This window comes from Phaenicophaeus curvirostris, chromosome W (genome assembly GCF_032191515.1).
Source record: "Phaenicophaeus curvirostris isolate KB17595 chromosome W, BPBGC_Pcur_1.0, whole genome shotgun sequence".
NCBI lineage: Eukaryota > Metazoa > Chordata > Aves > Cuculiformes > Cuculidae > Phaenicophaeus > Phaenicophaeus curvirostris.
In genome coordinates, this window is record NC_091430.1 from 3,746,852 (window position 1) to 3,761,652 (window position 14,801).

The window sequence follows — 14,801 nt, forward strand, 5'->3', positions numbered from 1 at the left end:
AATTTTTGCATTTGTAATTTTGTTAAGATTGTCGGGTGTGACTTTTCCTACTTAGCACCAGTCGTATCTTACCAGTCGATAAAGTCTAATTACACTATGTACCACAAATTATCGCCTGTACCTATTGGAATGAATCTTATATTGGTAAAACAATTAATGAAACATCAGGATCTGATCAAGATCTTGGATGAAGTCCAAGAAAGTGGGAGAAAGACCCTGAAAACAGTCCATCATGACATGGAGGAAATGAACAGGGTCCTGAAAGAGAAGATGCAAACCATCGTTGGAGGGACATGCTATTTGGATGGTCCCCCACTGCGACTGGCATTCTAAATAAGTTTTGTCACCCCATTATTGTCCTGTTGATGTTAGTTTTAGTTAGCTTTGTTTTGTCTACTGTGTTGTTTGTTTGGAATTGGAGAATGCTACAACGACTAACAATTTTGACCTCTATGTCTAGTGCTCATGAGAATGCGTTGAAAGGTACTTTTCAAGCAAAATACTATCCAGTTCCCCTTCATAAAGTAGATCATGTGTGAGGCAAATGATTTTGCCTGAGTTTAAAAGACAGGGGGGAATTGATGTGTGGGCATATGATATAGGGAAAAGTTAGAAAAACTTAGAAGGATTAGCTCACTGAAATGCGCACTGTCTGCTAGTAAAGGCCTTGAAGACCCTGGATGTTGATAAGGGAGGAGCTCATTCGCAGACATTCACTGATAAGGGAAAGCTGAAATGTGCACAATGGTAGAAAGCCGGCTGCAGCTGACTGCAGCTCAACCAGGATGAGAATGCGCCTGTGCAAAAGATTGGGTTCAGGGACAATTCATGAGGAAGATGAAGACTACTTCAGCCCTGAGCCCCAGACCGCAACACCGTGCCTGTGCAAGTATAGAAGAAGCTTCTTGAATCTAATTATAATAAGAAGCGGGGAAAGGTCATGAATATGTAATAGGCGTTTACGAATAGGCATGTCTTTACACTATAACTATCTGCTTGTTAGACCGTTCGGTGTGCGAGTTAGGAGGATTACCCCCTCACACCTGCCGGTGAATAAACGCATACCTGCTTTATAACCCTTAATTGAGTTATAGAGTTTGATTCCGCAAAACATAGGGACAGCTCTGTTTAGAGACTGTGTCAGCCAGGCCCCTAAACAGGCCAAAGTGTCTCCTCCAGAAGTCCAAGTTGGCCATTCTGCTGACTCCCCTCCTTACTTCTCCGAGAATCAAAAACTGTCATTTCATGATCGCTGTGCCCAAGACAGCCTCCAACCATCACATCACCCACAAGTCCTTCTCTATTTGCAAACAACAGGTCCAGTGGGGCCCTTCCATAGTCAGTTCACTCACCAGTTGTGTCAGGAAGTTGTCTTCCACGCACTCCAGGAACCTCCTAGACTCTCCTCTCTGCTGTATCGTATTTCCAGCAGACATCTGGCAAGTTGAAGGGCACCTGGGAAGGTGGGGTAGTCATGGAGGAGACTGCGCCAGGCAGGAATTTGTCGCCATTGCCCCCTATCCCTTATGCCATCATGTTCAGTCAGGTGGAGAGAGGACAGGGAATCCTCCATAGCATGTGTCCTGTCTGCCTGACAGGCCTTCCAAGCGAAGGTAGAGTGTGATTCCAGTGATCTGTCTCTCTCTCAGACTCCATGGTACTCCTCAACCTACTCACCCCCTCCCAGAGCTCTGTCACTAAGCTGAGGAGTTCCTCCACCTGGGTGCACCTCTCACAGGTGTGCTCACTACTGCCATCTGATACTGGCATAACAGTAGGGCACACCCTGCTGCCTGACACCTGGGTGGCAGCGTGTTCCCACCGGAGCTCTGTCTGGGAAGCTGCGGCAGTCTTGGTGGATGCAGAGTTTAGAGAGGCCATGGCCTTCTGTTGGGTAGAAACCATTTCTCCCTCATAAAGCTGGCAGAGATACAGCATCCTTCTTGCTCACCCTTCCACATGAACTGTCACACAAACTGCCACACCATGCCCTTACTGATGTACCATGCCCTGTTTCCCCATCCTAGTCTCTAGCACTCCCTAGGGGCTTCTTTGGTGGGGGAGGGGTTGGCCGTGGTTGTTTCTGGCCCCATCCAGGTCTTGTCAGCCGCTGTCTCGTGAGCTGCTGGCTCCTGGTGGGTGTCTCCACTCCCCTGAGGATTCCCTGGTTCAGGAAACCTCCCTGTACCCCTCACTAGAATGGCTAGTTCTGTCCCCAATCAATGAATGTAACTGCACAGCAACAAACACACTTTGGCTGCAGTCCACTGATTTGAACAAGAAAAGGCTATATCAAGAGGATAATTTCCTTTGCAGGGCCTCTATTATGGAATCCTACTTCTCTTCCTGTCTCAGTTAAGACAACTTATTTTCCTTGACTAACTGCAAATCTCATTTTCTCATGCCATTTAAGGAGCTGATTAAGGCTAGAACAAGTAATTTAGTGATGAGATTATATTATCATGAGTTTTCCTGTTATGTAGGCAATTACATCCATTGTGAAATCTATTTTTAAAGATTATATTTGTACTATGTAAAGCACTTTGAGCTAAAGATAGGTACTTCATATGCAATGAAGTAAAAAACATTATTACCATAGCATATCTTAAACTAAATTCACTTCAGAAGCAGAGGAGTCACATTTCAAAGGTGGAATGCAGAGATCTTCAGAACTGCGTTAAGACACACTGACAGACTGTTGACTTTTACTCTTCTCTGATAGAGTCCAGATTTTCATTTTTGCCTGAAGTAATAAATGTATTGATGTTTTCACTGAAGTCTGCAGCTCTCTATACACTGATGCTACTCAGAAGAAAAAGGGGAAAAAAAGACTCTACAAGAGGACTAATAGGAATTAGTGTTATGTGACCTCCATTGCCAACTAATTTGTCAAGGAGAGTTCACTCATTTGCTCTCCTCAGAGAGGAAGACACAGAGTTTAAGACATTTGCATCTATGTTCTCAACACACTCTTACCTGATCATGAATGTCAACCATCACTGTGTTCTGCTGTGGCGGGTGAGCAGCTGGGTGCAACATGCGATGGGATATATTTGGAGGGTTAAAGGCTTGGGGCTCTTCAATTGCTTGCTGCTGTCCATAGGAGAGATGGTGATAGTTTTCATCTTGGCTAACAGAATTGTGTCGAGACAGACGATCCCTTCTTGCTCTCTGACGGCAAACAAGAGGACTAAAAATGCATAACGGGAAAGATGTAAGATCACATTAAAATAATTTTGTGGCACTTATAACTAGAAGCACAAAGAACTCAATAGTAAGGATGTTTTTACACTGGAAATTTTTTCTAGGTCAGGTATGTTAGCTTGTCATGTAATCTTTCATTGAGAAAATTTCTGAAAGCCCTGGTATAGATGCTTATTTCAGCATGAGTGCTTGAGCATAGCTTAATACAAGGGGAAACCAGAACAAGCATTTTTATAGAAATATTACCTTCACAAAACTTGTTAAAAAGACATTTGAGCACTTGATTCACAGAATGGTTGAGGTTGAAAGGGTCCTCTGGAGTTCATCTAGTCAAACTCCCCTGCTCAAGTAGGGCCACCTGGAACCAGCTGCCCAGGACCATGTCCAGATGGCTTTTGAATAGCCCCAAGGAGGGAAACTCCACAGCCTCTCTGGGCAACCTGTCCAGTCACCCTCTGCTCAGTCACCCTCACAGTAAAAAAAGGGTTTCCCAATGTTCAGACAGAAACTTCTGGTTTTCACTTTGTGCCCACTGCCTTGTCTTCTCACTGGGCACCACTGAAAAGAGTCTGACTCTGTCCTCGTTGCGGCCTCCCTTCAGATATTTATATACATTGATAAGATACCTGCCAAGCCTTCTCTTCTCCAGGCTGAACAATTCCAGCTCTCTCAGCCGTTCCTCATAGGAGAGATGCTCTACTTCCTTAAAACCATCCTTGTGGCCCTTCTTTGAACTTTCTCCAGCATATCCATGTCTCTCTTGTACTGAGAAGCCCAGAACTGGACAGAGGACTCCAAGTGTGGCCTCCCAGTGTTGAGTAGAAGGGTAAGATACCTCTGTCAACCTGTGACACTCTTCCACTCGACCATTATCGTAGGCCTAGACAGACTTCTGACATCCTGCCCTTTGACACCCTGCCCCTTGACCTTGGAAGCATAGGCAGGGTCTCACCCACATTCCGTATAAAGCCTGAATTTCTCAAATCACTCTGCCATTGGTGGAGCCAAGCGGTATCGCAACTCTCACCCGCATTCAAAAGGCATTTGCATGATTGGCTGTTGCTCCCAGATGACCCAGGCACCAAATGCTCCTGGCAGTCCTCCAGAGCTATGGCATCACTTACAATCATGTGTTTGCTATCTGTGATCTGGTGAGTCAGCGTATGGGTGTATCATTGTATTGGGTCAGACTGGGATTGAGTTAACTTTCCCCGTAGCAGCTCTCATTTGTAGCCAGAAAGGTGTTGATAACACACTAATGTTTTGGCTACTGCCAAGCAGTGCTCACACAGCATCAAGGCTGTCTCCCTAACTCCAACCCTGCCAAATACCAGTAGGCTGCTGTTGGGCAGGAAAGTTGACCAAAACTGACCAATGAGATATTCCATACCATGAGACGCTGTGCTCAACATTAAAAACTAAGAGAAGGGAGGAGGAGGAGGGACATTTGCTACTAAGGCATTTGTCTTCCAAAGCAACTGCTATGCATACTGAAATCCTACTTCCCAGGAAGTGGCTGGACATTGCCTGCTGATGGGAAGTAGAGAATAATTTGCTTGTTTGTTTCCTTAGCTGCCATGCATGGCCTTTGCATTTCTTTATTAAATTGTCTTTATCTCGACTCATGAGTTTTTAATCTGATTGTCCCTGACTCACTGAGGAGGTGATAGAGTGGCTTGGTGGACATCTGACAGCCATTCAAGGTTAACTCACCATAGCTGTTGCAGTAATATTTGTAATATTGTATTTTACAGGACGTAACTGACATTTAAACCAACTGAAGCTACCACATCTGCTTATTTTGAGTAAGCAATTTAGAGACTTGGGATTTCACAATGTATTCATGAGGCACACAATTAATAACTTGCCCATTAAAAAAAGTTTGGATTAAGTGACTTAAATGGCATTTCTCATAAATTTTGCAGCGGAATAAGTAAAGATCATGGTGCTCTGTTTGATTCCACAACATGCCTTCCAATCTCCACAAATAAATAAATTATCCATTGCATGTTGAATCGCTCAAGTTATATGAGTTATATGCCCTGCGTGCAGGCTCAATGAGCCAAACTGCAGGAAAGAAACAGAAAGGGCCTGCAAACACTAGAGCACATACTTTCCAACTCAGCTTGGAACAGAATACAAGATTCTCAGCTTTAATTGTTCTTCTTGCCATCATCAAATAACCCTTAAACCCATTGGCAACTCACTACATAACCCTGACATTTCTCAAGCCGCACCCAGTTTTTCTGTTGAAGGGTGGGTGGGGAGAAGGATATGACCACAGTTGTTAATATGTTATTGTTATTGTATTAGGTTAATGAAAAATAATTGCTGTTTTTAACCATCAGCTTTAAAGCAGTCTATCTCAGCCTAGAATAAAATTTATTATTCAAAATAAGAACCATTAAAATCTACACATAGTTGCCAACCAGAAATAAGTCTATTTATTACAATAGCATAGAATTCAGGAGTACTGGAACAGATGAAGTCTTCAAAGACATTTTGAGCTGCTGCTTGCTTGTGGAAAACCTCTTGCAGGAAGTTGTCGAGCAACGAAGCTGTTGAAGGGGCCGGAGAACAAGTCTTATGAGGAGCGGCTGAGAGAGCTGGGGTTGTTTAGCCTGGAGAAGAGGAGGCTGAGGGGAGACCTCATTGCTCTCTATAACAACCTGAAAGGAGGTTGTGGAGAGGAGGATGCTGGCCTCTTCTTCCAAGTGACAGGGGACAGGACAAGAGGGAATGGCCTCAAGCTCTGCCAGGGGAGGTTTAGACTGGACATTAGGAAAAAATTTTCACAGAAAGGGTCATTGGGCACTGGAACAGGCTGCCCAGGGAGGTGGTTGAGTCACCTTCCCTGGAGGTGTTTAAGGCACGGGTGGACGAGGCGCTGAGGGGCATGGTTTAGTGATTGATAGGAATGGTTGGACTCGATGATCCGGTGGGTCTTTTCCAACCTGGTGATTCTATGATTCTATGCTTGAAAATGCGATAATTGGTGGGAGAGATGAACAGGTATGATCTACCTGTTCAGTGTTTTGCATTATGAATTTTTTTCCTCTGTGTGATTCTAAACCTAGAGCAGATAATACTTAAGGGGGTAGACATTCTTTTTCCTTGGAATATTCTAATTATAGCTTTAAAGCTACTATTTCCTAATTAAAAAAATAATTGTAGGAGGGAAGGAGAGTTACCAATAAAAGTCCTAATTTCTTGGAAGAGCCATTAAGCAAATTCCATAATTATGATCCTCACCGATCCTCAGACAGAGCAGCTTCTTTTAAGACTGCTTCTAGAAAGAGAGAGGTAGATGTAGAAGGGTGTAGTCTTGGGCTTTTTGCATTGCTTCTGGGGTGGGTTTTTTCCTCCACCGGGGCAGAACAAATTTCTCTGAAAGCAGCAAAATTGGAAACAAAATATTCTTTTACTACGTAGAGTTATTAAAAAAAATAATTAGCAAAACTCATAGTATCTAGATACACAGCTCTAAAAGCTTTCTAAATTTCTAATTTATTGTGAATGACTCAGGAAAAGTAGGCAGAACTACATCTAAATTATTAAATACCTGTATATTGAAGTTGTACTTCAACTTTTTTCCTCCAAACAATGTGCTACATGTTGTACAAAACCAGTAAGCCACAGTGCCTGGCACTCAAAATCATTTACAGTCTAAAACAGGTGATGTGTCCAGTTGAGTTAAAGTGGGTCAGATGGAAGTAGACAGAAGAACACATAGTGATAATGATATTTAGACAAAAACATCCATCATAAGCTATCCATAACTGAAGAGCCTCGATGTCAGACTTCTTTAAGGTAATTTCTTTGAAGCAGCAACTTCTAAAATGCCCTTACTCTTTTGAACTAAAATTGCTATTATGGCAAAGAAGAAAGGAAGAACAAGAGGAAAATGCAGCATAGCATAGCAAAGGGACAGAAGTTTCCCCCTTTCCAATAACTGGTATTATAGAAAGAAAATGGAGTTGTACTTTTTGGTTCCACACATGCACCTGTTGTACTTACAATACAAAAAAAATCTGAAGGAAAAGACAATCAAATTGGGACAGCATCTTCTATAGATTCAATTTTAAAAGTAGAACAAAAAAAAAATGTCTTCAAATATTGGTTTATAGTGTTTAGTATAAGATTTGCCAACTGTCCAAAGCAAAAGAGCTTCAGAAGAGTTGCCAGTCAGAGCAAACAAAGAATTTATCCTATGGCAGGGAATAGAAGTGGTGATGGAGAACCAACTTGCATATTGGAATGTACAACTGACTTGGAATGTATTTTCTTAAGAATAAAGGCAACTTGACCTCAATTATAAGCAGTATTATGTAAAAATCTATTAAGGCTATGTTCTTAATGCAGTATATATTTGCTTCTCATGAATCTGAAAATTCCGGCTGAAAATAGGCCTTCATTTTACTAAGCATGGTACAGAAATCTCTGATCAAAAGAGCTTGTAGTATAAAAAGTAATCCAAATAATAAAAAAGCAAAAATCCAGATAATAAAGACCCTATAGAAAGCCACTGCAAAACATAGCAAAGATGGAGGCTATGTCTACATTATCAAGAAATGTGTATCAATAGTAGAGAATCTATAGGGCAAACCAGTTGGCAGTGAGTACCCAGTATCCACCCTATACACATTTCAGGAAACTAGAGCAAGCCCAAACAGTGAATGCTCATTTACAGCTGGAGTACATCTTCCAGTTCAGCTTTAACTGAAAAGAATCCAGTTCATGAGGTGCCAGATCAACTCCTGATAAGCAGCAACAATAAGGAAATTTACTTTGAATGATCCCAAATAAAACATTAATAAGATCGGTGGCATTCTGGGCTGCAGTGATCATGCACTGGTAGAATTCACAGTCTTGAGGGATATGGGCCAGGCAAAGAGTATTTAAAATGAATTTTACTAGAGTAGACTTTCAGTTGTTCAAGGAATTAATGGATAGGACCTCCCGGGAAACTGCCCTCGGAGACAAAAGAGCTGAACAAAGCTGGCAGCTCTTTAAGGACATCTTTCTTAAAGCACAAGAGCTCTCAATTGCCATGTATAAGAAATCAGGAAAGGAAGGAAAGAGATCAGCATGGCTGAGTAAGGATTGCCTGATCAAAATAAAGTGTAAGAAGGAAATGCATGGGCAGTGGAACAATGGACATGTACCCTGGAAGAATATGAGGATGGTGCCCAGATTTGTAGAGGTTGAATCAGGAGAGCTAAGGCACAGATGAATCTGAATTTGTCAAGGGTTGCAAAGGGCTTTGGCAGTTAGAAGAAATGTAACCCCATGAGAAACAATAAAGAAGAACCAGTGACAATCAATGTGGAGAAGGTTAAGATACTCAGCATTATTTTTTCCTCAGATTTCAATGGTAATCTCTCTTCCCACATCACTCAAGTCTCTGTAACTCAAGGTAGGAACTGGGGAAATGCAGTGTCTCCCTTCAGAAGAGAAAATCAGGTTTGAGGAACCTGAACACACACAAATCCATCGGACCTGACAAGATGCATCCCAGGGTCCTGAGGAAATAGCTGAGTCTCTCTCCATCATGTTTCAAAAGTTGTCCCCCACAACATTATGGACTATAAATTGGAGAGAGGGGTGAAGTGATAGGGCCTGATTAACAGGCCTGAAATGATATCCTGGAAGAAGGGTAACATTGTGCCCATTTTTAAAAAGGGCAGAAAAGACGACCCTGGGAACTACTGACCTGTCAGCCTCACCTCTGTGCCTGGGGAGATCATGGAACAGATCCTCCTAGAAGCTATGCTAAAGCACATGGAGGAGATGGAGGTGATTAATGGCAGCCAGTATGGCCTCACCAGGGACTGATCCTGTATGACCAACTTAGTGGCTTTCTACGGTGGGGTAACCACAGCAGTGGACATGGGTAAACTGATGGACGTGATCAATCTAGACTTCCCTAAACCCTTTAACACGGTCCCCCACAAAACCCTTATCTATAAATTGGAGAGATATGGATTTGATAGGTGGACCATTTGGTGCATAAGAAACTGGTTGGAGGGTCGTATTCAGAGAGTAGTGGTCAATGGCTCCAAGTCCAGATGGAGATTCGTGACAAGTGGACCCCCTCAGGGGTCCATACTGGGACCAGTGCTGTTTAATATCTTCATCAATGATATAGACAGCAAGACTGAGTCTCAATCAAGTAAGTTTGCAGATGAACATCCAACCATTTTTCCACCCAGGAAAGTGTGCGCCTCTCCAGTCCAGAGGCTGACAGTTTCCAGAGCAGAATGCTGTGAGAAAAGGTGTCAAAGGCTTTACTGAAGTCCAGGAAGACCACATCCACAGCCTTTCCCTCATCCAGCAGCCGAGTCACTTTGTCATAGAAGGTGATCAGGTTAGTTTGGCAAGACCTGCCTTTTGTGAACCCATGTTGACTGGGCCTGATCACCCAGTTCTCTTGCATGTGCTTCATGATAGCACTCAAGATCACCTGTTCCATGACTTTCCCTGGCACTGAGGTCAGACTGACAGGCCTGGAGTTCCCTGGATCCTCCCTGCGACCCTTCTTGTAGATGGGCACAACATCAGCCAGCCTCCAGTCCAGTGGAACTTCCCCAGTCTTCCAGGACCACTGGAAGATGATGGAAATGGGTTTGGCAAGCACATCCGCCAGATCCTTCAATACTCTTGGGTGGATCCCATCCGGCCCCATAGACTTGTGGGTGTCTAGCTGGGCAAGCAAGTCTCTAACCACCTCCTCTTGTTTTCTTTCTTGCTGTAATAACTTGAGTAAAAATTTCACTGAACCTGGGCCTTTATGATAATTTTTTGCTAAAGGCTCCTGAGAATCTGGGCTTTTATGACAATTTTTTTCTAAAAGCCCCCCTTTATGGTAAAATTATGGGTTTTACAGATGGACTGTTAGATGGATAAAGAACTGGTTGGATGGCTGCATCCAAAGACTTCTAGTCAGTGGCTCAATGTCCAAGTGTAAACCAGTAACAAGTGGTGTCCCACAAGAGTCTATAGTGGGACCAGTACAATTTGATATATTCATCACTGACATAGACAGCAGGATTGAGTGTACCTTCAGCAAGTTTGCAGATGACACCAAGCAGAGTGGTGCAGTTGATTCACTTTAGGAAAGGGATGCCATCTAGGGAACCCGGACAAGGACAAGAAGTAGGACCTCATGAAGTGTAACAAGGCCAAGTGCAAGGTCCTGCACCTGGGTCAGGGCAATCCCCAATATCAGTACAGACTGGGGAGTGAATGTATTGAGAGCAGCCTTGTGGAGAAGAACTTGGACATACTGGTGGATGAAAAACAGGACGTGAGCCAGCAATGTGTCCTTGCAGCCCAGAAAGCCAATCATATCCTGGACTGCATAAAAAGAAATGTGACCAGCAGGTCGAGGGTGGTGATTCTTCCCCTATACCCCTCCCTAATGGGACCCCACCTGGAGTCCTGCATCCAGCTCTGGGTCTCCCAATACAAGACAGACATGGATCTGTTGGAAGGGGTCCAGAGGAGGGCCATGAAAATGATCAGAGGGCTGGAACACCTCCCCTATGAAGAAAGGCTGATGGAGTTGGGGTTGTTCAGCCTGGAGAAGGGAAGGCTCCAGGGAGACCTTATTGCAGCCTTTCAATATATGAAGGGGGCTTATAAGAAAGACAGAGAAAGACTTTTTACCAGGGCCTATAGTGACAAGACAAGAGGCAAGGGTTTTAAACTGAAAGAAGGGAGATTTCAATTGTATAAAAGGAAGAAATTATTTATGATGAGGGTGGTGAGACACTGGAACAGATTGTCCAAAGAATTTGTGGATGCCCCATCACTGGGAAGTGCTTTGAGCAACCTATCCAGTGAAAGATGTCCCTGCCCATGGCAGGGAGGTTGGACTAGATGATCTTTGAATGCCCTTTCCAATTGAAACCATTCTGTGACTCACGACAACGTTCAAAAATCAAGCTCTGATCCATTAGTGCTTATCAGATGTGGTTTAGCATTAGTGTTATAAAACTTAATCGGATTTAAACCAAAGAGTGGAGAATTTAAATGGCCCCTTAGGAGTGCAGCAACTGGAGCGCTGCAAACAGGAGCAGGGAAACAGAGGCAGGCCTCAGCAGAAGGACAGGCTCAGGACAAGAGCAGGCTTGTCAGTTTACGAGGGCACTTCTCGAAGCCATGGCGTGCAGGGAGGGTGCAGCCTCTGTGCTCAGGAGGTGTGTTCATTCGGTGAGAGGGAGCCCAGCCATGGTGTCCATCCGGCGGGTGGCTGCATCCTCTGCACCTGCCAGAAGGGATGTGTCAGTGCAGACTGAGCTCCCAGGAAAACACACAGCTGTCCAGGTCTCAGGCCACAGGGAGTGCCCCCAGCTTGCAGTGGAAACGAGGCAGCAGGGGTACAACAGTATAAGGAGTGACCAGGTGGACGATTTCCTCGGCCTGGTGGCAGATCTGCGAGAGGAAGTAGAGAGGCTAAGGAGCATCAGTGAGTCTGAGCAAGAGATGGACTGGTGGAACCACACCCTGAGCTCCCTGAAAGAGGAACAGAGACAGCCACCAGAAAAAGCCCCTGATCAAAGGTATCAGGTATCCTCTCCCCACCGGGATGGAGGCAGGGACTTAAAGAGAAGTAGCGAGTGGAAACAAGTCCACCAACCGGGCAGCAAGCAAACTCCCTCCTTGCCCATGCCTCTCCAGGTGCCTCTGCACAACAGATATGAGGCTCTAGGTGTGGAGGACCAATCAGTGGACAGTGTGGGTGATGATTCATCTACAGCCGAGGAAGGACCAAGACAAGAACAAAACACACACACCACCACCCTGCTCCATATTACTACAACCGCCACGAGGAGGAAAAGGCGAGTCATCATTATAGAAGACTGCTGAGGGGAACAGAAGGTCCAATACTTCAGGCAGCTCCTACTCACAGGGAAGTCTGCTGCGTCCCAGGAGCCCGGGTTAGGGATATCGCTAGGGAACTCCCCAGTCTGGTACAGTCCTCAGACTACTACCCATTACTGCTCTTGCACGTGGGAGGTGAAGAAGCTGCAGTACGGAGCCCAAGGGTGATAAAAAGAACCTTCAGGACCTTTGGACAGCTACTGAGGGCATCTGAGGCCCAGGTGATGTTTTCCTCCCTCCTTCCAGTTGCGGGTGGTGACATTGGAAGGAACAGCAGGGCCCAGACTATTAATACATGGCTCTGTGACCACTGTAACAACTTGGGGGTTTCGACAATGGGATGGCCACATGGCACCAGGCTTAGATGTATCAGATGGGAGCAACCTTTCCCAAAGGGGGAGGAGGGTCTTTGCTCAGGAGCTTGCGGGGCTTTAAACAGGGCTTTAAACTGGATGTGAATCGGGAGGGGGATAATATCAGACTTCCCTGTGACAAGCTGAGGGAGGACACACAATGGGTAGAGGGATGGGGTGCTGGCATAGGCCCTCTACCTGCTACCCCTGGATGTGCTGGTGATGCAGCAGAACAGTTAAAGTCCTGTGGAGATGAGCTGGGGACTCCTGAGGTAGTAGGTGCCAGGAAGGAAACTCCTACAGAACACCTCAAAGGAAATAAAGCGTCTTCCACTAAGAAGGCGACACGGCCAACAGCCCAGCTGAAGCGCCTCTACACAAATGCACAAAGCTTGAATAACAAACAGGAGGAGCTGGAAGCTACGATGCTGCTAGAAAGCTATGATCTGGTTGCCGTCGCTGAAACTTAGGACGATTCCCATGACTAGAGTGTGGCTATCAAAGGCTACAGGCTGTTCAGAAGGGCCAGACCAGGTAGGAGAGGTGGAGATGTTGCCTTCTATCTCAGGAAAGGGACAGAGTGTGAAGAGCTGCCCCTGGAGAACAGCCACGACCAGGTCGAAAACTAGTGGGTGAGAATCAGAGACTGAGGCAACAAAAGGAACCTTGTGGTTAGTCTCTACTAGTGGCCACCTGATCAAGGGATGCCTACTGATGAAGCCTTCTTCCTCCAGCTACAGGAGGCTTCACTCTTGCAAGTACTCATCCTATTGGGGGACTTCAACCACCCTGACATCTGCAGGAAAAGTATCACGGTGAGCTGTAGACAATCCAGGAGAATCCTAGAGTGCATTGAAGATAATTTCTTAACCCAGGTAACAGACACCCCAACCCAAGGGGATGCAATACTGGACATGATGGTCACCAACGCAAGTGGTGACGTCAAAATGAGAAGCAGCCTGGGCTGCAGTGATCAGGCCCCGGTGGAATTCAAGGTCCTGAGGGATATGGGATAGGCAAGGAGTATAGTCAGGACCCTAAATTTCAGGAAAGCAGACTTCCAACTCTTCCAGGAGTCAGTCAGTAGGACCCCCTGGGATCTGGTCCTCAGGAACAAGGAGCAGAACAGAACTGGCAGATCTTTCCATGGATGCTTCCCATAAAGCGCAAGAGCGCTCACTCCCCAGATGTAGGAAATCAGGCAGGGAAGGGCAGAGACCAGTGTGGCTGAATGAGGACCTGCTGGTCAAACTGAAGAGCAAGAGGGAACTGCACAGGCAGTGCAAGCAAGGACAGGGAACCTGGGACGTGTATAGGAACACTGCCCGGTTGTGTAGGGGTGGAGTCAGGAAGGCCAAGGCGCAGATGGAGCTGAATTTCGCAAGGGAACAGAAGACTAACGAGAAGGGCTTCTACAGGTACATCAACCAGAAGAGGAAGGTCATAGAAAGCGTACCCCAACTGATGAATGAAAATGGGGACCTCAAATCAACAGACGAGGAGAAGGCTGAGGGACTCAACAACTTCTATCCCTCAGCCTTCACAGACAGCCTCTATCCTCACCCCTCCTGGGTCAATGGACAGCAAGAAGGGGACCCCCTTCCCACCATAGGGGAGGATCAGGTTCGTGACCACCTGAGGAACCTGAACATGCATAAGTCTATGGGATCTGATGAGATGCATCCCAGAGTCCTGAGGGAATCTGCCGAGGTAGTTGCCAAGCCACTCTCCATGTTTGAAAAGTCATGGCAACCAGGAGAAGTCCTTGGTGACTGGAAGAAGGGTAACATTGTCCCCATTTTTAAAAAACGGTGGAAAGGAGGACCCTGGGAAGTACCGACCTGTCAGCCTCACCTCTGTGACTGGGGAGATCATGGAACAGATCCTCCTGGAAGCTCTGCTAAAGCACATGGAGGACACAAAGGTATTTAATGGCAGCCAGCAGTGCTTCACCAGGGACTGATCCTGTATGACCAGTTTAGTGGCTTTCTATGATGGGGTAACCACAGCAGTGGACACGGGTAAACTGACGGATGAGATCCATCTGGACTTCTGTAAAGCCTTTGACATGATCCCCCACAACATCCTTCTCTCTAAATCGGAGAGAGATGTACGTGATGGGTGGACCATTTGGTGGATAAGAAATTGGTTGAATCACAGAATCACAGAATCATAGAATCACTAGATTGGAAAAGACCCACAGGATCATCGATTCCAACCATTCCCATCAATCACTAAACCATGCCCCTCAGCACCTCGTCCACCCGTCTTTAAAACACCTCCAGGGAAGGTGAATCAACCACCTCCCTGGGCAGCCTGTTCCAGTGCCCAATGACCCTTTCTGTGAAGAATTTTTTT

General features: G+C 45.5%; 1 protein-coding gene and 1 long non-coding RNA gene across 4 annotated transcripts in view; one reads left to right on the forward strand and one right to left on the reverse strand.

Moving 5' to 3' along the window:
• Positions 1-14,801, forward strand: part of LOC138732952 (uncharacterized) — a 212,084-nt gene that overhangs the window by 66,871 nt on the left and 130,412 nt on the right. The window lies entirely within an intron of this gene.
• The window catches only part of LOC138732941 (E3 ubiquitin-protein ligase RNF38-like), a 151,076-nt gene that overhangs the window by 61,813 nt on the left and 74,462 nt on the right, over positions 1-14,801 (reverse strand). For all 3 annotated transcript variants that reach the window (XM_069879739.1, XM_069879740.1, XM_069879742.1), the window contains 2 exons: positions 6,457-6,591; positions 2,977-3,190 (listed from right to left, as the gene is read on the reverse strand). In XM_069879739.1, the coding sequence (XP_069735840.1) occupies positions 2,977-3,190; positions 6,457-6,591 (349 nt within the window). The remainder of the gene's footprint in view (positions 1-2,976; positions 3,191-6,456; positions 6,592-14,801) is intronic.